The 25,099-nt window shown below is 36.1% G+C and overlaps 3 protein-coding genes across 10 annotated transcripts; all 3 read left to right on the top strand.

The window, feature by feature from the left end:
- Positions 1 to 775: 775 nt before the first annotated feature.
- Positions 776 to 9,505, top strand: LOC130426631 (uncharacterized). Of its 3 annotated transcripts, XM_056753504.1 has the most exons (7): positions 776 to 1,117; positions 1,859 to 2,241; positions 3,172 to 3,203; positions 6,327 to 7,378; positions 7,468 to 7,623; positions 7,702 to 7,800; positions 8,738 to 9,505. In XM_056753504.1, the coding sequence occupies exons 4-7, from the start codon at positions 6,335 to 6,337 to the stop codon at positions 9,035 to 9,037; spliced, it is 1,599 nt and encodes a 532-aa protein (XP_056609482.1). In that variant the 5' UTR covers positions 776 to 1,117; positions 1,859 to 2,241; positions 3,172 to 3,203; positions 6,327 to 6,334; the 3' UTR covers positions 9,038 to 9,505. The 3 variants fall into 3 exon arrangements, 2 of the variants coding, with proteins under 2 accessions (XP_056609482.1, XP_056609483.1); XM_056753505.1 differs by lacking the exon at positions 1,859 to 2,241; XR_008907203.1 differs by lacking the exons at positions 776 to 1,117; positions 1,859 to 2,241; positions 3,172 to 3,203 and having other exon boundaries at positions 4,067 to 7,378.
- Positions 9,506 to 10,215: 710 nt separating this feature from the next.
- On the top strand, positions 10,216 to 16,206 carry LOC130426632 (uncharacterized). 6 transcript variants are annotated; one of them, XR_008907205.1, is made up of 5 exons: positions 10,216 to 11,202; positions 11,716 to 12,049; positions 12,125 to 13,716; positions 13,892 to 14,275; positions 15,802 to 16,074. XR_008907205.1 is itself a non-coding variant. In XM_056753506.1 (3 exons), the coding sequence occupies exons 1-3, from the start codon at positions 13,067 to 13,069 to the stop codon at positions 16,113 to 16,115; spliced, it is 1,065 nt and encodes a 354-aa protein (XP_056609484.1). In that variant the 5' UTR covers positions 10,216 to 13,066; the 3' UTR covers positions 16,116 to 16,206. The 6 variants fall into 6 exon arrangements, 2 of the variants coding, with proteins under 2 accessions (XP_056609484.1, XP_056609485.1); XR_008907207.1 differs by lacking the exon at positions 15,802 to 16,074 and adding an exon at positions 16,085 to 16,206 and having other exon boundaries at positions 10,216 to 12,049; XR_008907206.1 differs by having other exon boundaries at positions 10,216 to 12,049; positions 15,855 to 16,074.
- A 1,976-nt stretch (positions 16,207 to 18,182) lies between these two features.
- Positions 18,183 to 24,916, top strand: LOC130425783 (uncharacterized). Its single transcript, XM_056752163.1, has 10 exons — positions 18,183 to 18,592; positions 19,512 to 19,931; positions 20,599 to 20,856; positions 20,945 to 21,193; positions 21,998 to 22,240; positions 22,382 to 22,639; positions 22,716 to 23,027; positions 23,113 to 23,361; positions 23,457 to 23,540; positions 24,044 to 24,916. The coding sequence occupies exons 1-10, from the start codon at positions 18,183 to 18,185 to the stop codon at positions 24,108 to 24,110; spliced, it is 2,550 nt and encodes an 849-aa protein (XP_056608141.1). The 3' UTR covers positions 24,111 to 24,916.
- Positions 24,917 to 25,099: the final 183 nt, after the last annotated feature.

Here is a 25,099-nt window from a genome sequence, read left to right as displayed (position 1 = left end):
GTTGCAGCTCATACAGAACGCTGCCGCCAGGATTCTGAGCAGAACTAGAAAATATGAACATATCACACCAGTCCTCAGGTCTTTACACTGGCTCCCAGTTAAATTTAGGATTGATTTTAAAGTATTATTACTGGTATATAAATCATTCAATGGCCTAGGACCTCAATACATTGCAGATATGCTCAATGAATATAAACCCAACAGATCACTCAGATCACTAGGATCATATCAGCTAGAAATACCAAGGGTTCACTCAAAGCATGGCGAATCTGCTTTTAGCTATTATGCCAGCCGCAGCTGGAACCAGCTTCCAGAGGAGATCAGATGTGCTCCTACAATAGTCACTTTCAAATCCAGACTCAAAACGCATCTGTTTAGCTATGCATTTAATGAATGAGCACTGTGCCAATGTTCGTCCGACTGTCTGTACTGTACTGTATTTTACTTTTATAAACTGTTTTAATTACTCTTATTTCTTTTTATTATTTTAATTTCTTCTATGTAAAGCACTTTGAATTGCCAATGTGTATGAAATGTGCTATATAAATAAAATTGCCTTGCCTTGCCTTGCCTTGCCTTGCCTTTATAAGACAAACACAAAGCGTTCACTATTTTAACTGTTAAATTCTTGTGAAATAAAGTGAAAACATGTTACAGGCTAATAAATGCCATGTTTTGTTTTGCTTTGTCATTTGTGTAAAATCTGTCCACATGACGTTTATTGTTCTTGGCGGTCCTTCCTCATGTGACGTTTAACTGAGCGGAAATGGTGCTTCCTGTCGTAAACTACTTGTTGTCTAAAGGTTATTTTTCAGTTTTTAAGGTTTTGCGACGTAGACCTTTTATTTTTAATGCTCAAAAGAAAATCATTAATTAAAAATGTAAATGCGTTTTATACTCCTTCAATGTCGGAAAACGAAAGTATAAGCAGATGAAGGTCTGCTTTCTTATCTTGAAATCTCGAACAGTTCCGCTCCACCTGTCAGTGTTGCTTTAGCGGAGATGTGCTGCTCCAGAAGTCGGCTGGGAAACTTTATAAATCATCATTCCTGTTTATTGGTTGAATTACCAATGGTTTTCGAAGTGTTTCGTTGAAGTATTAGTAATTGAAGAAGAAGTAAGTAAGTTTTGTATTATGTCTTAGTGATGCACATTTACATTTACATTAACATTTAACAGATGCTTTTATCCAAAGCGACTTACAGAGAGTTCATGAAGCGATGAGCGATGTCATACAGGAGCAACAATACAATAGGTGCTAATACAAAGTTACTAGTTTCTACAAAGCTAGACCACTACACTGTAAAAAATGAATCATGGTTCTTGTAAACTCCATTAAAAAAATTAATGTGATGATTAAAAATAGTGAGTATATTTCATTAATGAAACTGTGGTTTAGTTTTTGATAAATAATATTGAGAAGATTTCACTAATAAAACCAAGATATTATTTTCTCTTTTTAATTTAAGGAAATGTCCTCAATTTTGTAGCTTGTTTTGAGGAACAAAATAAAGGTGAAATAAGATACATATTTCTTTTAAGAGAACTGGTTCAATTACTTATTTATTTATACGCCTTTTATAATTGAACGGCATTGCAGGTTGAGGAGTCCATGGTCAAGTGTTTTGAAGTATACCATCCTAACATCAAAACTACTGATACAATATCAATAGTTTGTTCTTTTCAGTTATTGTGTTTAGTCCTGAAAAGGTTTATAATTGTATTTCTGTGTTGTCCCACACTTAATTCAAAGTCTTGTTTTTTAATCTGGATACACCATGGAAGTTCAAGATGTTCAGTTGTTTGTTTATTTATATATTTATTAAGAAATGTGACCCAGGTCTTTGTTTATTTATAGAAGACGCTTATCCCTAGCGAGCAAAAAAACGAGTGTGTGAACGCAGAATTGCGCTTGATGAACATGTCTCTACCTATGATTGTTAAATTGACGAAAAACACGTTTGGGTGATGACTTCATACTCGAAACACCAAGGATTTAGCGAGAGCCCATCGGGGGCATACGCACTGCACACGGAGTGTGTGGTCGGGCGTGATCATTTGGGGTGGGTGGGGCAGAAAAAAATAAACAACGGATCCATCACCCATGGGAGCAAGCTATACAGTAGGTGGCGGTACTAAGGACTGAACGGTACTAAGGACATTAAACAAGACAAGATGAAGAAGATGTAAATTGCATGTGAGAAGTGGCTTTGTGTCAGAGCGGTGGATAATCACAAAGAGGTAAGCCGTATTTAGGTTTTAAGTTTATTATTATTCCTTAAATTAACTATTTCAAAATATAACAGTTAGTCTAGGAGCGTCGCCATGAGCTAATTATTTGTACCAGGTTTAACATGTTCGGTGGAGAAAATGCAATAGAGTTTCATATCTCCATAAAGTTCTGTTAAGACCATCGGTAAGCTTCATATGGGGAATACTGTGGATTTAACTTTTTAAAACTATTAAAATTATGTTGCGATGTAATGTTGCAATCATATGCAAAGCCAGAGGGCGCCCTCTCAGAGTAAGACCCAAATCGATATATAGAAGTAGGCAAATTCTACCGGTAAAAGCCTTGTGTGGTTAAACGCATTCAGCTGTCGCGATGTTGTCTTGTTCTGCAATCCATCTCATGTTTATAAGAATATAGTATATTTATAATGCGATGTCAAATGCACAGTATGTTAAGGCACTTTATTAAAATCATACATTTGAACTTAATTAGAATTATAACTTGATTAGATTTGTTGCTGTCATTTGGTTATTAAAAATGAGTGAACAATTTCATGGAAAGCCAAAACATGAAACGTTTAAAACTATGTTTTCATTATGATTGTGATTACTTCAAACTGAAGCAGTCAGAGTTGTTTTAAATGAGACAACACAACAATTAGGACACTAGTCGGAAGGCACAATCAACTATATCTATTTTAATTTGGTATTGCTTGGGTTTGTGTTTACAATCAAGTGCAGGTATACAGATTCATCTTTTGATGTCTGTGGTTCAAATACCTTAATTAACTGAAATTATAACTATTTAAAGGCCTTAATTCAATATGCTTATAATTTTACAAAAACTTTAAAATTGTGACATCTTTATATTTAAGAGGTGTGTCTACCTCTCCAAGCTATGTTTTACAATTTCTAATATGTAACTTTTTTTGTTTACAGATCATTTTGAGGCTCCTTGTTGCAGCATCTCTGTAAGCATTTATGCAGGCTTCTTAAGGCCTATTGTCAGTCTAAGTACCCTGCAATTAGGACTTTGACAATGTAGCATGAAATCATGGTGTGGAAGTGCAAAGTTTGCCAGTTGACATCATCTTCAAAGGGAGCTCTTTTGAGGCACTACAGATTAAAACATGGACCATTTACACATAGCCATAGTATACCTTGCCCACATTACAACTGTCCATGCTTTTTCAAAACACACGGTGCCCTTCGCACACATTTGACTAGATATCATTTAATTGAGGACACTTTGGACCCAGAGGCAGTGCTTTCCTTTAACTGTAACATTTGTAATACACAACATTCTTCTGAAAAGGACTATTTTCAACATTTGTGTAAACACCTCAGAAGTCACGAAACTGTAGAATGTTTTTTTTCTGGGTGTGATTTTAAGACAAACGTTTATGGGACTTTTGTGACGCACAAAAGCAGAAAACACAATCCTCATTCTCCTAATGATTTCAAGGCTGATGTGATGAGCAAGACCAGGCAGCATTCAGTTGCCCTTGATCCACACTGTGAGGATTCAGAAAGTATCGCTGGAGAAAGTGATGATCAGGTTCCAGATGACGAGATTCCTAATGTGTCACAAACAGTTCTGAATAAATTAGCGCTGCTCCTGTTGAAGCTGGAGAGTGTTTACAATGTTTCTGCTAGATGTATTGATGACTTAGTAAGCGAACTCCATTTTATCACTTCTCTGACAGCTGAACAAGATGTGCGAAACATTGTTGATTCAAATTTAAAGGAGAATGACTGTATTCTCAGTGAAGACAGTATTTGTGAATTTGTTGATGAACTTTGTAAGGTCAATCCCATAGAAACAGCACTAGATGTAAAGGGTCCACTTGGCACTTCTTTCAAGAGAAGACAATATTTTAAGGACAATCTTAAGGTTGTAGAACCTGTGGAATATATTTTGGATACTGCTGGAAGTAGATACTATCAGTATGTACCTATTCTCCAGACATTGCAACATGTGTTAAATGGAATGCACATGAGCTTGGAAAGGTCTCCACAGTGTTCAAGTGTCTCATCAACATTAGAGTCTTTTGCTCATGGCAAACATTTCACTGAAAACTATTTTCTTGCCGAGGATGAAACTAAAATCCTTCTGCTATTATATGTTGATGATTTCGAGGTGTGCAATCCACTTGGAACTTCAAAGAAAAAGCACAAAATCACAGCGGTATATTGGGTTTTGGCAAATATGCCTCCAGAATTGCGATCTGCTCTTGCATCAATACAGTTGGCTGTTCTCAGCAAAGCTGATGATGTGAAAAGATTTGGATATGATGTCATTTTAGAACCTCTTTTGAATGATCTTTGTATATTGGAGCAAGACGGGGTTTTCATTGATAGATACGGAAAATGTATCAAAGGGACTGTGCTCAATGTCATTGCTGATAACCTTGGTGCACATGCAATTGGTGGTTTAGTTGAAAGTTTTAATGGAGATTATATCTGTCGATTTTGCCTTGGCCACCATGCTGAATTCCAGAAAAAGGAAGTGAGATCAGGTGCTTTTCCTCCAAGAACTAGAGAGGGTTATGCAAGCCATGTTCAGACTGTGAAGGATAATCCTACACTGACCCATTGCTATGGTGTCAAAAAGGTTTGTCCGTTGACTGAGAAACTGAAACATTTTCACTTTACTACTGGCTATCCCCCAGACATAGCCCATGACTTATTTGAAGGTGTCATTCCTATGGAGCTAGCACTGTGCCTCTCTGTTCTTATAAAGAAGAAATATTTCACTTTAAGTGAACTCAATAAGGAAATTGCTTGCTTTCCTTACAAATGGACAGACAAAACAAACAGTCCGCAGGCAATACCTGAGCATTTTGCTAGGCGTCGAAGTGTAGGGGGTAATATGCACGAGAACTGGGCTCTTATCCGACTCCTGCCATTCTTTATTGGGTCCAAGATACCTTTAGGTGAACCTGCTTGGCAGATACTTATGACTTTAAAAGATATTGTTGAACTGGTCGTGTCACCTGTTCACACTGCAGAAACTATTGGTTATCTGGACTCTAAAATATCAGAACATCGGCATCATTTTCTTGAACTATTCCCACATGAAAGACTGCTCCCAAAACACCACTTCTTGGAGCATTATCCACATCTGATTGAATCATTTGGTCCAGTAGTTGGACTTTGGACCACACGCTTTGAATCTAAGCACAGCTTTTTCAAGCGTGTAGTGAGACATACATCAAATTTCAAAAATCTGTTGCTGTCACTTGCTACAAGACATCAGCTGATGATGGCTTACCACTTACATGCAAGGCCTGATACGACCTCATTGTATGTGAGCAAAGTTTCCAATATGCAGTTGGAGCTTCTGCATGTAGAGGTACAGCAGGCGATAAGAAAAATTTCAGATCAAGCAAGTGTCCCTTTAACCACTTCAGTAACTTACTGTGGAACAGTATACAAACTAGGGATGATTCTGCCTTATGGTTGCACTGGAGGTTTACCTGATTTTGCTGAAATTATGCAAATTGTTATTTTGAACAAAACTATTAGTTTCATTGTCAAGACCTTCAGTGGCTGGTATGATGAGCATCTGAGATCTTACTATCTTCAATCAAGTGGTGATGTGCGCCTTGTTGAGCTTAAGGAACTTGGTGATTGGTATCCTCTGGCAGCTTATTGTTTGGGTGAAAAATTTCTAGTCACACTGAAGCATCATATCTGCTGTTCTTATTAAATGACAGCATGACTGCTGTGAAGATATGTTTTTTCCTAACATTTTCTGACCTTTCTGGTTATTACAACCTAAAATGCATCTCAAAGAACCTGCTAAGCAAAAAGTGTACAACTGTACAAGAGGCAGTACAAATTATATACAAGAGAGAGTCAGGCATTCAACATTCCGCGTAAGATCCCTGAATGCAAGTATTGACAATAAAGGTTAATGATGACTTTGAATATTTCGATGATCAGCAGATGTCCCTATAAAGGTTTTTCATTTGTGGTTTATGACTAGCTTAATCGTGCTTTGGTCATTGCTGTTACTTCAGAGTGAACAACTTAGGTCAGAATCAGGCATTTATGGTATATCACTTTTCTTTTGGTCTTTACACTTTCAGATGACAGCATGGACCCTGCAGCACTTAGAGTACTTATTGCACTGGAAATCAGGAAGTTAATTCTTCCCTCAGGAATCCCAAATACGTTGGATGAACTTAAGAAGGCTGTTAAGGGGGCATATAATATCACAGAAGATTTCTCTCTTCAGTATAAAGATTCTGACTTTAATGACTTCTTTACCCTTACGTCCACTGACCAAATTCAGCACAAGGACACAATCAAAGTTGTATTCCCTGCTCCTATCATTCTAACACTGTTTGCTGAAAATGAAGAAAACATCACTGCAAGTACATCTTTCTCAGCAGATGAAGTATCCTCTATTTCCTCTACTGCATGTTCAGTTGATGACGCTGTCCCATGTGAATCCACATCCTATGGGGAAACAGTCATTCTTTCCCCACAAACTACCCCAGAGAGGATGCCATGGCCTCAAGAGTTCCCTATTCCAAGTTTTTCTCCGGAAATAGAGATTCTGGTCAAAAAGGCTATGGAGGATTACAACAGACATGGCAGCCTTCTAAATGTCCAAATTGTGAAGAAGGATGTAATGGACCATTTAGTTAAGGCTATTTACATGTACACATCATATCCTTCTGGAAAGCAGATTGAAGGTGTGGCCGAAGCACTTATCCGAAAATACCCATGTTTGAAGGAACCAGGCTCTTTCACAGGGTTTCAAGGCTGGCAAATGAGCCTGAAGTACAAAATGGCTGATTACAGAAGACGACTCAGCAAATTTGGTTTTCCTGAAGTTTTATGTAACACATTTAAGAAGAAGAACCCTGAGGACAGGAAGTCAGCGAAAAGTGTCAAAAAACCTCGTAAGGCAGAAGTTAATTATCTACCGCAATACCCACCAGGTGAAAACCAGGACAGTTTGGAGCAAGAGAGAGTTCTACTGCTGACTGAAGTGAAAAAAAAGAATAATACTATTGTGGTGAAAGACAAAATGTCAAGAACTTTTGCTCTACGAAGACATGAGGTGATTGAACTGTGTCCTAGTGTTGCAGAAATCAAAGATCGCTGGCCTGCTCTGTTTGATGTTCTCCAGGTTAAGCTATTTTCTGTTTTGTCATTAAACGCCATCACAGACAATAATGTGGTTATCATCACCCAATATTTGCGTGTTTTGTTTTTCAGATTAATGAAGAATTTAGGAGAATCACCACTCTGCACCTAGAATCAATATTTATGAAAATGTTGGACCTCTACACTCCTAAACTTTTGGCAATATTTACTAGCAGAGGGGGAGCACTAGGCTGGAATTTGAAGCAGAAAATGGATGCCCTGCTAATGGTACTTTTATAACATATCAATATTTAATTGTTAATTGTTTTTGGTTGATGCCTAATTTACCGGCTTTTGTCATATCAGAATCCTGAAAGAAACATCGATATGACAAGAGATATTGTCCTCCGTTGCCTGATCTGTTATCTGGGTGAAAAAGAGGATAACCTCATCCAAGAGTACAATGTAAGTGTTTAGAATTGTTCTAATTTGGGGTTTTAAGAAAAGAAAACTATGGTACATGCAGTTTTTGTGTAAAAATATAGAAATGCAAATTAAACAATAGTTTGTGTTACCAATTAAATTGTCTAAAGCTACTGTGAATATATTTAACACAAATGAGATTTCAGTAAAACACTAACTAAGGTAACACGTTATTTTATTGGTTCACTTTCGACATTCTATTGACTAAAAGTAAATGTATAGTAACTTTGCAACTACGTGTTAACTTAATGTATCAACTTGAATTTAATAAATTGTTTGTTTTGTCATGAAAAAACATGTATGTATTTGTTTCTACTTAACTAATTTCAGATATAAGCAAACACCTCATATCAAAGGTTTTCTTTAAATAATGCGAAAAATTTCACACAAGTGTCTAGTTAGTAGAATGTCTAAAGTGGACCATTGAAATAGTGTAAAAAATGAAGGTTAAAAGTTACTGTTCTCAAACCCAAAGGTGTGATGTATTGAAGAATATTAGGTTATTTACATACGGAGAGTAGCTAGTAAGAACTGTGTATGTAAACCTCACTCCACCGGGCATCAAGAGATGCACCCACCTTCAAAGGCGGCGAAAGCTAGTTGAATCACGGTTGGAGTGGTGCGAGTTGGCTCGGAATCAACTTTTGAATAAGTGAACTGAACATTATTGACATCATCCCTCCGCACAAGTATCAACAAATTTGATATGTAATTGTGACTATTTGTGTCCACTAAAACATCATATTATTATGTTTCAATGTTAAAGTTAAACTAAGATGGTTAACTTAAAGTCGCCATAGCATTTTAAACTGTTATAATAAATTGTTTTGTTTACAACCATACACAAATCAATTAAAAAAATATGGACATCCAACGCAGTATAGCGAATAAAACGACTCATGTAATGTTTGTTTTACAGTGTGACAACGGAGATGTGCAGCAAGATATACTGGAGCACATAATGAAAATTGCCATCTGCAAAGGAGATCATCAGGAGGACATCAGCATCATCTTGGAGGGGGTGCAAGTCATGACTGGCTTGGGCAATATGGCTAGAGCCTGTGCTGTTCTTCTTGGCCTCACATATGCACTAAACCTCACCTACCCGAAAAAACTGAAGAACACATTTGAGGCCTTTCAAAAGCTGCTCTTGGAACTCGATGTATGCAAGTTGTCCGGCAAATTGCTATCACTTAAAAACAAACTCCTCATGACTTAGATTGAGATACAACGCATTGTACCAAGTTCTGTTGAAAACGGGATTAAGCGTTTGAGATTGGTCTACATGGTTTTGTTACATCACGTTTCGCTACAAGTTGTTATAAAAAATCCCGAATGTGAAACTTTCCCAAACGTTTGTGGAACAAAAAGACCATTTTCACTTATCTTGAAAATGGAAGTTTTTATGTTTAAGTCTTAAAATTGCTTTGACGACTTGGTAGTGCATTTTGTTTTCAAGTCATTTTCATCAATACAAATGAGGAAATTTTACTAACCTTACTTGTGAGACAAATAAATAAAGCACATTGCTTAAATGAAACAAAGTCATCATGTGCCGTTGATTGAAAAGTTAAGGGAATTTTACAAAAAATGTTTGTGGGACAATTTAAATAAATAAAGCACATTGCTTAAATGAAACAAAGTCATCATGTGCCGTTGATTGAAAAGTTAAGGGAATTTTACTAATTTTTTTTGTGGGACAACTTAAATAAATAAAGCACATTGCTTAAATGAAACAAAGTAATCATGTGCCGTTGATTGAAAAGTTAAGGGAATTTTACAAAAAATGTTTGTGGGACAACTTAAATAAATAAAGCACATTGCTTAAATGAAACAAAGTCATCATGTGCCGTTGATTGAAAAGTTAAGGGAATTTTACAAAAAATGTTTGTGGGACAACTTAAATAAATAAAGCACATTGCTTAAATGAAACAGAGTCATCATGTGCCGTTGATTGAAAAGTTAAGGGAATTTTACTAAATTTTTTTGTGGGACAACATAAATAAATAAAGCACATTGCTTAAATGAAACAAACTCATCATGTGCCGTTGATTGAAAAGTTAAGGGAATTTTACTAAATTTTTTTGTGGGACAACTTAAATAAATAAAGCGCATTGCTTAAATGAAACAAAGTCATCATGTGCCGTTGATTGAAAAGTTAAGGGAATTTTACTAATTTTTTTTGTGGGACAACTTAAATAAATAAAGCACATTGCTTAAATGAAACAAACTCATCATGTGCCGTTGATTGAAAAGTTAAGGGAATTTTACTTTATTTATTAAGGTAAATTCCACAAAAAAAAAAAAACTTAAAAACGACTTAAAAAAATTTAGGTAACATTATTACACTTATCTTTTTTAAGTAAATAGCATGTTTTATTTTTTACAGTGTACCTGTTGAGAGAGAGAGGTTCAGATGTTTTTTTTCTCTCATGTGTCTGTCAAGTATTCACAGAAGAAATGGGTTTAAGTAGTTTTAATGTTTTAAGAGATGTGGTTGAGTGGACTGAGTTACGAATAATGTTTCACAAGGAATGTACGTGGTATTGTTTTACTTTCGGTTTCGCGTGGACACTGACCGATCGGTTTTATTATCCCGGTTGGGAAAGTAACTATACCTGTTTTTAATTCTGTTTATTAAGATGTTCAGAGGTAATAATATTGATTTTTCTAGATTTATACCATAAATGACTTTCCGCTGTTTTGAATCTCTTTGTAGCAATTGCTACAACTGTCCAGTTTATATAGGACTACGCTCATTAAATGTAACGTTTATACTGTAAGAAATGACTTCGTTATATAGGCCTTATGGTAAAAACGGTGCAGTAATAAAGTCTTCGTTCAATTGTTTATCACTCTTTATTAATCTCTTGTCATTTTAAACCTGTATGATTTTCTTTTATCCGCAGAACACTTGTTTTGAAAAATGTTAACTTTTCTAAATTCACTTCTATTGGTTTTGTGTGCATACTATAAAAGTGAATGTGGTCCAGTGCTGTTTGGTTACCAAATTCAAAATATCTTCTTTTGTGTTCTGCGGAAGTCATAGAGGTTTAAAATGACAAGAGGGTGAGTTTTCCTTTTTGGGTAAAATATCACTTTAATAATTATGGGTACTATGTAAAAAATGTAGAAGAGCCTAGAATATGAATGCAAAAGCCATAAAAAGGCACGTTACACGTTTTAGAATGTCCTTAGTTCCTTTCTCATAATATTATAATACTGAAATAGAAGTGATTTAGGATAATTGTCTATATTTTTGTATTGTTCAGTAACCACTTTATATTTGTGTATTTTTTTATATATAATGTTTTGGCTGCATTTGTTTGCATTCTGACCTCACAGTTTTCATTTTACCGGATTCATTCTGCTGATATTTCTCATGTAAGTGGTTTTCCTTTATATTCTGTATATATTTCCTTTATAATGTAATTTGTTAATTAATTTTAAAGGTTTCATTTAAAAAAAATTTAAGGTTAAAAGTATCTGTATTTATGTGTTAAGGGTTAGTTTACCCAAAAATACAACATTTGTCATTTTGAACACATTTTTTACTTACCAACATGACATTCTACAGGTTTTAAGACCTGCCTGCGTCTTCGGAACACAAATAAATATATTTATGATGATATTCGAGAGCTTTCCAGGTTTGATCTAAACGCCTCACAATATCTGATAATGTGGGCTGAACATCGGAACCTATCTTTATATCAATCACACTTCATTTCAGATTTATTCACTTTGAATGATTTAAGATATTTATAATTAATGTAAGATTTGAACATTTCAGATTTAGGCTTTACACACCAGGGAATGGCATCAGTGTTAAATTATTTATGTGTTCAAGTTTAACATTGAATAATCATTTAAGAACATTGTCTGTCTTATCTACTTCAGGTTATGGCCTGTGCACAGCGATCTGCTGTTGAGTACCTCGAAGAATCCTGGAGTAGTGTAGTGACTCATATGCAAAACCTTCCTCTCATCATTGAGAATCTTTATCGGCTGGGGATTTTCAATGTCCATGATGTTGATGCTCTCAAAGGCGAGAAGACAGAGTTTAGTAAAGCCAGATGTATACTAGAAAGGGTCACTAAGAAAGGGGAAGAGGCCAGTTATAAATTACTCAGGATTTTGTTTGAAACTCGAAAGAGAACGTTACACAGTGATTTATATTTCTGGATAAGTCTTTTCTCCTTTAGGGACAATCAAGATGCTAGCGTTTCAAATCGTGAGTACATATGTGAATAGATTGAAGTACAAATACAGTAAATACATATTTTTCATGATTTTTTTGTTATTTTAGTCACAAAGCCCTGTCAGAACTACCAGATGCAGCTTAAGATAAAAGCAACAAGTATCCTGAAAAATCAGTGGAAACAGAGCTGTAAATATCTGCACAACAATGCACAAACAAACTTCAATTACATACCTCTTGTTTTAGAGACAGGCTCTTTGGTGAAAACTCCACTCAGCAAAATAAATAAAAAGAGCAAAATAGCCAGAAAACCACGGCCAAAAAAACTGAGATCATACATTCCTGATGAACAAGAAACTGTTTCACCTGAAGATCTACTGAAATGGAAAACCAGAAGGATCATGTTGATTGGCAAACCTGGAATAGGAATGACTACAGTCGTCCAGCAAATGTTGAAAATGTGGACCGAAAGGAAGGACCAAGAGTACATGTTTTACTTTGATGAAACTTGTGTGTCCCGCAATTACAACCCGGTGAATTTGGAATCATTTTTGTTTGACTGGTATTTAACACCAAAAAAAGACAGAAAAGAGGTATTTGAAGACATTGAGAGAAACTCTGAGAATGTTGTCATTGTGTTAGATGGTGTCCCTTGTGTGCAAGAACATTCCATCCTGCAGAAGATTATGGACCATGAACTTCTACCTGAGGCGAGGGTCATAATAACCTGCAGAACAGAGGTGGAAGATGATTTTATATCTGACTGGCCCTCACAGAAAGTGCATGTTCAAGGATTCAGTGAAGAGTCCATCAGAACTTACTATCAGATGATGTTGGGTCACAATCCTGATCTTCTGGATGTTGTGTTGACCAATCAAGAGCTGTTCAGTCTCAGCTATGTGCCAATGTATGCGTTCATGATTGTGTGCTTTTTTCTCTCAGAATTTGAGACTGTGACCAACCCATCACATCTTACGTGGTGCTGGAAAAAAGAAAACTGGACAAATAGATCAGTACCTAAGAGAACAGAAAGTTAATCTTGTTCCCTTGATGAAAAATGCTTTCAGTGCAAGTAAGCAGAAAAGTCTGAACTTTCCAGAGATCAGCAGTGATAAAACAAACATTTGTCATGCTTTTCTGAAAATGATCCCAATAAGAGACAGTCTGACGTCTGAAACCAAATACTGTGCATTTCTCCACAACACAATGCAGGAATTCTTCTCAGCTCTGTGGCTTGTTGAGAATCCATATGAAATTGAGAAAGTCCTGAAACTGTGTCAGACTGAAGAGAATCAACACATGAGACATGTTCTGCTTTTCCTGTGTGGACTTCTGGGAGAACATAACAACAAACTCCTCAAGTGTCTCTTCTCAGAGGATCAGATGAAGAAAACATCAGAATGCTTCATTGAGAAACTTTTGGACACTTTCCTCAAACCTCAGAGTGACTGTGAAGACATTGATCTTCTCTATGTGTGTCAGTGCTTGTATGAGCTTCAGTCATCTAACGCTTGCTTGATGTTTCTGGAGAAGATGAAGCATCAGCTGGACATTGATGTGAATCTGGACCCTCATCAGAGTTGTGCTTTGTCTTATGTGATCAGTCAATCCAGAGATAAAGAAGTTCATCTGAATTTAGAGAACTGCACTGTATCTGACACAGGAATGATCATGATTCTCTCCTGTTCACCAAAGATCAGGTACTGAATAAAAAACAATGTTTACAGGGTTGTTCTTGAGTCAAAATGGGCTGAAGTTATAGCTTATATACTTTGTTCATTTTAATGTGAAATGAAACTAATTAAGTCAATTTTATAATATTGTTTTGAAATGATAATGATAAAAAAAGATTCATGTTTATGATTTCTGTTATAGAGTAATGCTCTGGGATGAACGGCTACAGCAAGTTAAATTCTTACTAGAATTTTGCCACAAAGTATCAAAACAATATGATACTATGACATCATGCTGTTGGACTTCTGACAAGCCAGACCTGATCCAAGCACTGCTGGATCTTTGCTCACATGTAAAGGACTGTGAGACTCAAACAGGCAGGAGTTTACTTCCAGCGTTTCAGTCAGTTTTTCAGGCTTCACCTGATGTCTGGATCATAGATCTCTCAGAGAGAAAGACCTCCATCCTCCTGGAAGTGTTGAAGCTCCAAACAGAGAAGAAACCAGTAGAGCTGAGAGGATGGACAGATGAAGAGAGTGAAGTGATGAGTTTACTTCAGTGTCTGCCCTACATCTCACAACTGAGGTAACTATGTTAGTATTTATCTATTTATTCATTTAGCAGAATCTTTTATTTCAAGCACCTTGAAATTAGAGAGCATTTAAAGTCTAAGGGGATAGTCAACAGTAAGTGTATTCTACAATCATATGTTTACAAGTAGGAGTTGAATTGAAGTTAGTGAAGCAAGCTTAAGATACATATATAAGATACAGTGTTCAGTTAGGGGTTAGTCATGTGACTGCAGAACAGGTGTGTTTTCAGCTGTTTCTTGAAGGACGTTGTAGTTGACAGCTTAACTTCAGCTCATTCCACCATAAAAGGAAAACAACAAGTAAATGTTTTTCAGAATGAATTGGTGTCTTGTTGTGATGTAAATATGAGCAGGAGGTGAAGTTTTAGTTATTGACATGATGAACAGTGTTGGTTATCACTTTTTCTCTGACTGGTGCCTTTTTCCAAAACAGCCACTTAGAGCCTTAGGTAACAAAATTAAAGTTTAGAGAATGGTTACTTTTAAATTCACATGTAACAAACATGTTTATTTAGATCTTAAATGAATCACAATTAATTTCAAGATGGTGCTTCTTTATTTAAATAAATAAAGTGAAAACAGTGTTTCCATTAAATTATAATGGAACTTCTTCCTTGTACGTTTTACGGCAGGTTGCAAATAAAGTTTAGTGCACAGTGCCACCTACTGTGATGAAATGTCTATATTTCTTTATATATTTTCATATTACCTCACTGTTCCTATTACATCTCCATACTGCACCGACTCGTTTTCCTGCATTTGAGCCATCTGATGAGATATTACTTAATGTGAATTCCTTTCATACTGCAATTACATTTAGGCATTTGGCAGACACTTTTATCAAAAGCGACTCACATTGCATTATCCTATACATTCATACATAGGTATGTGCAATCCCCTGGACGAACCCACAATCTTGTGTTGTTAACGCAATGCTCTTACCACTGAGCTACAGGAAAGCTTTCCAAATTTTCTGCCAAAACATGCCACGAATGTATATGCCACGTGACTTGTAAATACGACAAAAAGTGTTTCCATTGAATTTAGCTGCAGGCTTTTATAAAATAGTTTGGAGGAAACTAGAGATCCTATCAGATATCCAGATGCAGAAAACACTTGATGTTGACAAGTGTAGGCCCTCTGTGTCTTGAATGTTTGAAGATCCGATCTGGTTGTTCGGATCACACAGATCTCATGTTAATGCCATATAAAAACGCACCCTTTGATGCAAGCAGCTGTAGGTAACCAATTAAGACCTGGAAAAGTGTGCCGTAGCCTATTTTTGGTTGTTTGAAGAGCAGACGTGCTGCGGATTTCTGGATCTATTGCGGTTGTTTGGTCGTTTTGGCTGGAAGGCCAGACAGTAGGGAATTGCATTAGTCAAGGCTTGCTTTGCTGAACATTTCGCTAATTGACTTGCCACCTTCTGAAGCAGTATTGGTTTTTAATAAAAAATATTTTTCATTATTCTTATATTTCAGTGAAATATCTTTTATGAATTTTTTTTATTTGAAAACAGATTTCACCTTTGGAATCCTGTTCAAAATTGTGTTTCAAAACTCTTTATTAAAGCAGCAGAAACTGAGAGACAAACAGGAGATCAGATGCTGAAACTGTTGACATCAGTCTGTTCATACACATCTTTCCCTTATGAAAATATGAACAACTATATACAGAGTGAATTTCTGCTGGATCTTTGCTCACATGTGAAGGACTATGAGACTCAAACAGGCAGGAGTTTACTTCCAGCATTACAGTCAGTTTATCAGTCACCTGATGTCTGGATCATAGATCTCTCAGAGAGAAAGACCTCCATCCTCCTGGAAGTGTTGAAGCTCCAAACAGAGAAGAAACCAGTAGAGCTGAGAGGATGGACAGATGAAGAGAGTGAAGTGATGAGTTTCCTTCAGTGTCTGACCTACATCTCACAACTGAGGTCAGAAAATGTATGACAAAATTCTGAACACTTGTTGCCTAAAATGTGAATATAACATTACAAATGTTTATTTAATATATATATAAGCAATAAGGTACGAGAGGCTGTGCTGTATCGTGAATATGTCAAATCTGAAGGTTGTTATTAGGCAAGAAGTGAAGTGTAGTTTTAAAAGCATTATTAAAACCAAGAATATGTATCTGTGAAACTTTAATGAAGTAAAATCACTAAAAGCCAACATACGCTGTGTTTTTATTTTGTAAACATTCCTCACACAAATTCTTAGAAACAAATGATCATACTTAATTAGGCTAAAATATTGGTTAAGTAAAGCAGTTACTGGTCAAGATTATATCAAAATAAAATAATTTATATTTGGCCAGGAAACACCAGCAAATAAATGTAAAGAAACTCTTACCTTTCCAGATTTAAGACCGCTGCGGGGGTATATCAACTCATTATATCTACAGCAATAAAGCCGTTCTCATTGACATATTTTCAGTTTATGGTGTCAGTTCATGACGTGGCATCATCTTATATCTCACAATAAAAAGCGGTGATCGGCTATATGTTCTTTCACACAGCCTCATGGTAACCATGTGCATATTCAGGGATGAAATTTGTTCATATTTATATATCCAAACATTCGATAACAGTGACAGGTTGTTAGAAATGCTGTTTTGTACTCATTTCATTCATGAGTCAAGTGTCGTACGGTGCTGCTTCTACCTGCCGCTCACTGTACAGAGTGATGCCACGAGAAGGCGATCCCTGTGCCGGTGTTGTGCCTAAAACACACTCCCCGCCAGATTATGCACCACCTTCACAAACACACTGTCCCGTTGGCTAATTCTAACCCCTCGCCCAACACCTAATCCTCATCCTAACCATTGTGGGGAGGGGGTGCATAATCTGACAGAGAGTGTGTTTTCAGCACAACACCGGGACAGAGAGACCTCGCGCTCACGGGGCAGAACTGGCAACATTTTCCAACTGAATGAAATCTAAGGTTTATCCAAGAAGTCGCTAAACTTTTCGCTATGTGCTTCTTCTGTACAAAAGCCTGCTCGTAAAAGTGACTAAATCAAAAGACAGACTCCCTCATTTAGAAACCATGTTTTGTGTGCGGGGCCAGAGAAGCATACGGCAGAATGAATATAGCCGAAATGCTGTTATGTAAAATTTGTATCCCATTGTGTGGTCGAAAGTTTACAAATATCTTGCAGAATCTGGAAAATGTAAGAAAAATAAGGTCAACACTCAAGCTCTGAAAATGATCTTTGATATTAATATTTGGTTGGCTTTTGGTTTTGGTTGACAATTCGTTATTTTGTCTTAATGTGTTCTGGGAAACTTGATATAAAAATCGTATAGCACTGAGTCTATATATTTTTAAACAAAATAATAACAGTTTACTCAGGTAATCCTGTCCAAATGTCCTAACACACATGACATTTATGTATGATGTCCTTGTTGAGCGTCAGGAATTTTTTGTTTCTTTTGTAATAGTGGAGTTGTGGAGTCTTGATTCTCCTCAGTGTGTAAAGATGAATCTTAACATCATGCAGTCATTGCTGGACACGAGTCAAATATGTGAAAGATGCTGGAAAACCAAAGACTGATCTGGAGGATTTTTCTAGAAACCAGTGAACAGTTTAATAGCTCAGATTAAACAAGACATTATTCAACAACACACACAAAACATACAAAACTCTCAAAAATACAGTTATTATTCTGTGTTGTTGACTTAATGTAAACATTTTTTTGAGCAATAACTCGTTCAGTGCAGAACTACATTAAAACAAAACATATTTTTTTTAATTAAAAGTTTTTAACGACCACTGTATAAATATACATGTTGTTGTTATTTGCTAAACTGAATAATTGTTTGTATGCTGTATCTGATCACAAATAAAGGACTTGTTTTGTTCTCTGTATTCATCAGGTTTGAGTTAAGTTATGAGATGAAGTCTGAAGTGAGATTCCTGCTGAGGATCTATGTTACAGCTGTAAATAATGACATCCATACAGGAACATGTTTCATTCCTCTACTGACATCTGTGTGCAGTTACAACACCTTCCCTTTTCATGAGGAAGATTATGACACACTGGAGGATATTCGGAGTGATTTTCTGATGGATCTTTGCTCACATGTGAAGGACTATGAGACTTTACTTCCAGCATTACAGTCAGTTTATATACAGTCATCACCTGATGTCTGGATCATAGATCTCTCAGAGAGAAAGACCTCCATCCTCCTGGAAGTGTTGAAGCTCCAAACAGAGAAGAAACCAGTAGAGCTGAGAGGATGGACAGATGAAGAGAGTGAAGTGATGAGTTTCCTTCAGTGTCTGCCCTACATCTCACAACTGAGGTAATGTTTCTCACTTAAATCCATCAATAAATGTTGCTCTGTCTATAAAGGAAATAAAAAAATATTTCACATCACATATCAAAGATAATTTATAACATTTTCTTGAATGGATGATCTCACCATTGTAATGCAGAAATTATGGGTGCAAACTTGCAGTCACAGTTTGTTTTGAACTGTTAATAATCAAGAAGATTTTTTGTCAATCCACTTTAAAACTTTAATGTACGACAGCGTTTTACATAAAAATAAGATTGTGAGTCTAAAATCATAATATTTTGAGAATAAAGTGAAAATTACAAAAAGAAAACGGTCCATGGTTTTATTATAGTTAAAGTGTAGTAAGCATGTTTTCGTCAGATTGATTACCATAGTAAAAACATGGTGAATATTCATAAAGAGGGTAAATGAGTGCTCTGTCACTTTAAGTGTTGTTCTTTCTATAGAGCATGTTTAATGTGTTATTTACAGTTCTGTGTTCATATTCAGGGCTCATATGCTTGTTTGTGTTTTATTAATAATGATTTATACTTAATTTGATCTTTTAATATCCCCATCCTGATACATGAACCCAGTTTATAACCAAAGTATTTTCTTTGTTATGATTTTCATTTGGGAATACTGTAAACATAAAGCTAAGCTTGTTGTGCTCATGAGGCTCTTCTGCTTGCCTGTAAATAGTGTTATAAAAAGGTTTGTGCTTTTGTGCTTCGCAGATCTACTTGTTCACTCCACACACATTCACATAAAAATTATATCCTTGTTTTTTTCTCCTAAATTTTGTAATGTTGTCATATTTTTTTTACTTTATTCTTGAAATATGAAATACAAGTTTAATATCCTAATATTATATTTTATGTGGCACCAAAACACTGTTGTAGTAAAACACTTTGTGATCTTTCTTATTTTGTCTTTGAAACAGATTGGGCGTTAATGATGGAAGCAAATTTCTGTTGAGACTTTTTATTAAAGCAGCAGAAACTGAAAGACACACAGGAGATCAGATGCTGAAACTGTTGACTTCAGTCTGTTCATATTCATCTTTCCCTTATGAAGATATGAACAACTCCAGAAGTAGTGATTTTCTGCTGGATCTTTACTCACATGTGAAGGTTTATGAGACTCAAACAGGCAGGAGTTTACTTCCAGCATTACAGTCAGTTTATATACAGTCATCACCTGATGTCTGGATCATAGATCTCTCAAAGAGAAAGACCTCCATCCTCCTGGAAGTGTTGAAGCTCCAAACAGAGAAGAAACCAGTAGAGCTGACAGGATGGACAGATGAAGAGAGTGAAGTGATGAGTTTCCTTCAGTGTCTGCCCTACATCTCACAACTGAGGTTATTGTTTTTATGACTGATCATATTTCTTTTTAAGCGTATTAATAGTTGTACGGTTTATGTACATGGGTCAATGACAAATAAGAAAATGTCAGGTGGTGCGACCATATATTAATTTAAAATAATATACATTTAATGTATTTAGCACTGAGTATTTTTCCCCTCATATATAAGAAATTTAACATAAAATCATGCCAAAATATTTTATTAAGAATTTTATTGAGAAAATTAACATTTATTTCTCAGTTTTGTTCTCTGTTTGTATGTTCGGACGGTCGCACCACCTGACATTTTTGGTCTTTCAAACACCAAAACTCAAAAAATCTATTGAATTTCAATAAAATGAAAAGGGTTTCTTATAAAGGACATATTGTAGATCCATTTGATATATGACATGTATTTATTCAAATTCTTTTTAGGAAAATAATGAATTTGGACACAAAACACATCATTGACCCACATATTAAATATGTTTTTACAAGTAATCTTTTTTATGTTGCATCAATTTCTAATCAATTAATGTAAATTACAAACGCAACCTCTTACAACTTTACTGCACAAAGCAATATAATGCTTTTATTTTTTACATAAGCTACAATATATTGTGTTCAGCATTGGTGAGGTTAAAGAGTTTTTTTTTATTTTAATCAGTTGTTGTGTTTTTCAGTGGTGGGGAGCGCTGTGTGTTGAGTCTTTTTAAACTGGCCGAGTTCAGACAGAATCCAGAGCTGGTGAACTCACTGTTACAGGCTCTGGACTTTAACCTCAGTCTCGAGGGAATATTACCCAGCAGCACTTGCAGGTTCACTTGCGGAGTCTTACACCTGTCAGCTGACAAACTCACTTTAACTGTGAGACCTCAGGCCATCTCTCTCAGAGGAACAAGACTTCTCTTCAGACACATCACAAACATACAAACACTCAGGTACAGGACAGAACTTTAAACAACACTGTTTTAAACCGTCACTATATATGTAGATTTTACTATTTGTATTTTGTGTATTTTTTCTCAGGCTGAGTGGTTATATGGTGGTGAGAACTGTGCGTGCTTTGAGGTCTTCAAGAGTTCCTGTCATTGTAAATGAACTCTCAGTTGATCTGAATGATAAACGGCGGTCAGACAGCGAGATGTCCAGAGTTCTGAGCAGTTTGGCTTCTCTTCTGAGACTCTGGACTGTCCAGTGTTTGAACTTGAGCGACTGCAGGATGAAGTCTCTCTCTTTGATTCTCCTTCTGTCTCAGCAGAGCCCAGTGACTCTCAGGTCTGACCATATGACAAATCTAACCAGTGTTTGACTTCAAAGGTTTGACGATCCCTGCAGGTCTTTAAAAAGCTTTGAAATATCTTAAAGCTAGTGTTGAGTATAGAGGATAAAACGTAAAGCTTTCACATTACCTCACGTCTCATTCTCCTGTGAGACAACATTACAGGACACCGCACATAACATCACAATAATAATGAACGTGAACTGACTCTGTGACTCTTCCAATGTATTTGCATTCTGCGTAACCTCATGTAACACATTGATGACGTGTGATGTCTGCGTCTACAGACTTCCTCAGAAGAGATTTTAATATTTAGACACTTTTGAATGCTATCAGACTATCAGACGTAAAAAGACTTTCAAGCAGTATAACACAACATGTATAAATATTGCCTACCCATAGCTTTAATAATCATTTTCATAAAAACAAAAGCAATCCAATCTGGGTTCTCTAGTTCTCAAAGCTTTAGGATTTTAGTATTACATTAATCATATCACATAGAAAATTATTATAAGATCAAATGTATGAGTAACTTAATATTATATTACAATCAATAATATAATTAATGTAATTTATTTTTCAGTTAATGTTTTGAGAGAAGCTATAAATTTAAAACATGTCCAGAGTATTTCAATCTTACAGGAGCCGTGTTTTACTGCCCTGTGAAATGTGTGCAGCCTGTTGTTCCACTATAGACTTTATTTATATGATGTATTCAGGTTTTAAAATGTATAAAAAACCTGCACAGCCATCTTTGTATTTATAATAAAAAAATGAAATACTATAATCTCTGTGTTTAGACTGTCAAAAGAAAATCTCCAATCGCTGACTGAATGTGTGTATGAAGCTCAAGAAGAGGATTTGACTTTGTGTTTCCTGGAGAAAGTGGGAGGAGATCTCTCTTCCTGTTCCTTGAGTTGGGAAAAACTTCACTATTTCCTTCAGTGTGAAATTCCATCCATCACTGTGGATTATAAAGTCAGAGACATGTCACTCAACATCAGAGACATTCTGCCATTTCTGAATAGGACTCACTTTCAGCGGTAAATCAAATATTTTGTCCTGATAGAAATCTTCATATTTAAACAAAATTGAGAACAATGACTTTTAGCTGATGCCTTAGTATGTAAATGAATACATTTACATTGATTTATTTCTTTGTGTATGTTTATGTGTCTGGACAGGATGAGCTCCACCATGATGATGTCTTTAATGAGAGAGATCTATGAGTCCAGATCTTCAGGGTTTGTGTCCGGTCTGTTGAGTTCAGTGAAGAACTGCATTAACCTGCAGAACAGAGCGCTGGACTCTGTCCACTGTGCAGCTCTGCGCTTTATACTGCAACACTGCACTGCAGTTACACTCGACATGCTGTGGACCTCCATACCAGAGGAGGAGCTAAAGAGCTTTCTGCCTCTCCTCAGTCGTGTCTCCTGCCTCAGGTCATACCTTTATTTTTTATTTGTATATTTATGTTGATATGTTATTAAATTATATAAATCTGACATTTGTTTTCAGGGTTGACAGAGTGCTGTTACTGAGAATGCTTCACTGCAGTTCCTCTGATGTCCAGCAGGAGGAGTCAGCGGTTCTGCTCTCTGCCCTGCAGCACAAGCTGGACTTCTCCTGTTGTTCTGCACTGGACCTGACAGAAGACACCCCCACACAGACTCTACAACTGACTACTGAGGACTGTCATGTGATGTCTACAGTCATTCAGAGAGTTTATAGAGATACACACACCCTCACACAGCTGAATCTACACGACTGTCAGATGAATACAGCTGGAATAGATCAACTCTTCACAGTCTTACACTCTGTTAAACTCCAGTGAGCAAACATGAACATCTATGATTCATATACACAGAGATATAAATACAAATATAAACATATAAAACATCTCTCTCTGTTTCAGGTGTGGTAAATCAATGCTGCTTCAGTTTCTCTCTCATGTGGATGATGGGAAAGCTGAATGTCTTTCTCGGGCTCTGGGTGAAGAAGTGGATCTCAGTCAGACTCATCTGGACCTGCAGGTCTGTAGAGGACTTGCTCTGGTTCTGGAACATTCTGAAGGTCTAACAGAACTGGATCTCAGTCAGTGTCATCTAACTGATCAGAGTTTGGATGTCCTGCTGCCAAACCTCCACAAAGCACAAAACATTGAGTGAGTGAAAGACAGAGAGAAAAATAGTGAATATTTTATATTATTCTGTGATATTTATATGTTTTATTCTGGATTTTGTTTTATGTGTTGTGCAGTTTTAGTGGCAATAGCATCACTGACACCGGAGCACTGAAAATCTACAGTATCGTCTCTCATGACAGTAACATAAAGACAGTGAGGTGTGTGTGAGCATCATCTGTGACACAGTCGGGGGTTTTATTTCTCTTAGATGTTTAATTCATGTTGAGATACACATTCCTCACTGTTTGGTTTCTTGCATGTGTGGAGATGTAAAATTATTTTGACTCGATGTGTGAGCATAGTAGAGAGTGACATGAACTCACACGAGAGAGGACGAGACGAGGAAAGTCATGTAAATCTGGAACCTGCACGTCAAAAACGTTTTCCAACATTCCCCATAAACTGGCCTTAAAGCTTCGTGCTTCGACAATATTACATAGAGATGATGAATAAGAATAGAGACAATAGATATAGAGTCAGTAGTCTGTTTGTTTATTCTAGCACATCCATGTTATCATCACCATAAGGGACATAGTCAATAGTCCCTCTCCCCAGATATAGTTGTGCACATATTGACATTATACAGAGAAAAAACATGAATGTCTTTGTTTATGATGATGTGATCAATTTGACTGTAATGTCAATTTTTATATTCCTATAGGCTTTTCAACAACAGAATTGAATCCAGAAAGCTTTTCCTCAAAGACCGACGGTTTGAAATCTGGTGATGCAAAAAAGCTTTTTTGGGAGTAAAGGACCAGTTAATAGAACCTGTAGTGATCTTCAACGTTGTGGCTGATGTTCTGTCAAGCTCCTGAAATTCGCAGATGAGACTGCCATCATCGACCTCATCCACAATGGTGACGAGTCTGCTTACAGACAGGAGGTTGCAGAGATGGCTGTTTGCTGCCAAACCTCAAGATCTTTACACCTCCAGAAAGAGAAAAAGGGCGAAGAAAATCATTTGTGACTCCACTCACCAATCTCACTCCGTCTTCAAACTGTTGCCATCTGGTCGGCGCTACAGAGCACTGATCACCAGAACAGCCAGACACAAGAACAGTTTATTCCCGCAGGCCTGAACAATTAAAAGCTCTTACTACACACTGTCCATCACATTGTACACTTACACATAGCATCTGGAAACTGTACATTGTAAAAAACAATATATTAAACCTGAAAATAAGACACTGTACACTCTTTTAAAAAATATTTGTTGTCTATATTTTTTACGTTTTGTACATAGTACATTATTTTCTTCATCTAATTTCCATTTTTTTCTATCTTACTGTATATTTGAACAATGTGTAAACTTTCATCTGCAATAAGCTCCTGTTGTCAAGTCAAACTCCTTGTGTTTGTTTAAACATAAATGACTATAAAGCTCCTTCTTCTGGACATCATTTTAGTATATGAATTGGGTATTATATATGAGACTTCTTAATAGTTTTTTTGGAAAAGCAATTTCCTAATATAGTTTTACCTCAGATATACTGAAAGATATGTGGCATAGCCTATATGTTGACCCTATATGTTTATTTATTGGCTAACTAAACTAGAATACATTATGAGCCTAGTAAGATGCCAATATTTCAAATAAAGGATTTCATTAAAAACAACTTTTCCCATTTTACAGTGTTGCAAGAAATAAATTATATTTGCCCAGATGTATCATAATGACAAGCAAATACATTTAAATACTCGACAATAAGTATCA

This window comes from Triplophysa dalaica, chromosome 7 (genome assembly GCF_015846415.1).
Source record: "Triplophysa dalaica isolate WHDGS20190420 chromosome 7, ASM1584641v1, whole genome shotgun sequence".
Lineage (NCBI taxonomy): Eukaryota > Metazoa > Chordata > Actinopteri > Cypriniformes > Nemacheilidae > Triplophysa > Triplophysa dalaica.
Note: the sequence above shows the minus strand (reverse complement) of the source record. Positions and strands in the feature narration are given on the sequence as shown.

Coding starts and splice junctions, on each gene's coding strand:
- LOC130426631 (XM_056753505.1), top strand. CDS start 6,335: ATGGACCCTGCAGCACTTAGAGTACTTATTGCACTGGAAATCAGGAAG. Junction 7,379..7,467: donor CTCTGTTTGATGTTCTCCAG/GTTAAGCTATTT, acceptor TTTGTTTTTCAG/ATTAATGAAGAATTTAGGAG. Junction 7,624..7,701: donor AAATGGATGCCCTGCTAATG/GTACTTTTATAA, acceptor TTGTCATATCAG/AATCCTGAAAGAAACATCGA.
- LOC130426632 (XM_056753506.1), top strand. CDS start 13,067: ATGAAAAATGCTTTCAGTGCAAGTAAGCAGAAAAGTCTGAACTTTCCA. Junction 13,717..13,891: donor TCCTGTTCACCAAAGATCAG/GTACTGAATAAA, acceptor TTTCTGTTATAG/AGTAATGCTCTGGGATGAAC. Junction 14,276..16,084: donor CCCTACATCTCACAACTGAG/GTAACTATGTTA, acceptor GATCTCTCAGAG/AGAAAGACCTCCATCCTCCT.
- LOC130425783 (XM_056752163.1), top strand. CDS start 18,183: ATGAAGTCTGAAGTGAGATTCCTGCTGAGGATCTATGTTACAGCTGTA. Junction 22,640..22,715: donor AGTCGTGTCTCCTGCCTCAG/GTCATACCTTTA, acceptor ATTTGTTTTCAG/GGTTGACAGAGTGCTGTTAC. Junction 23,541..24,043: donor AGTAACATAAAGACAGTGAG/GTGTGTGTGAGC, acceptor ATATTCCTATAG/GCTTTTCAACAACAGAATTG.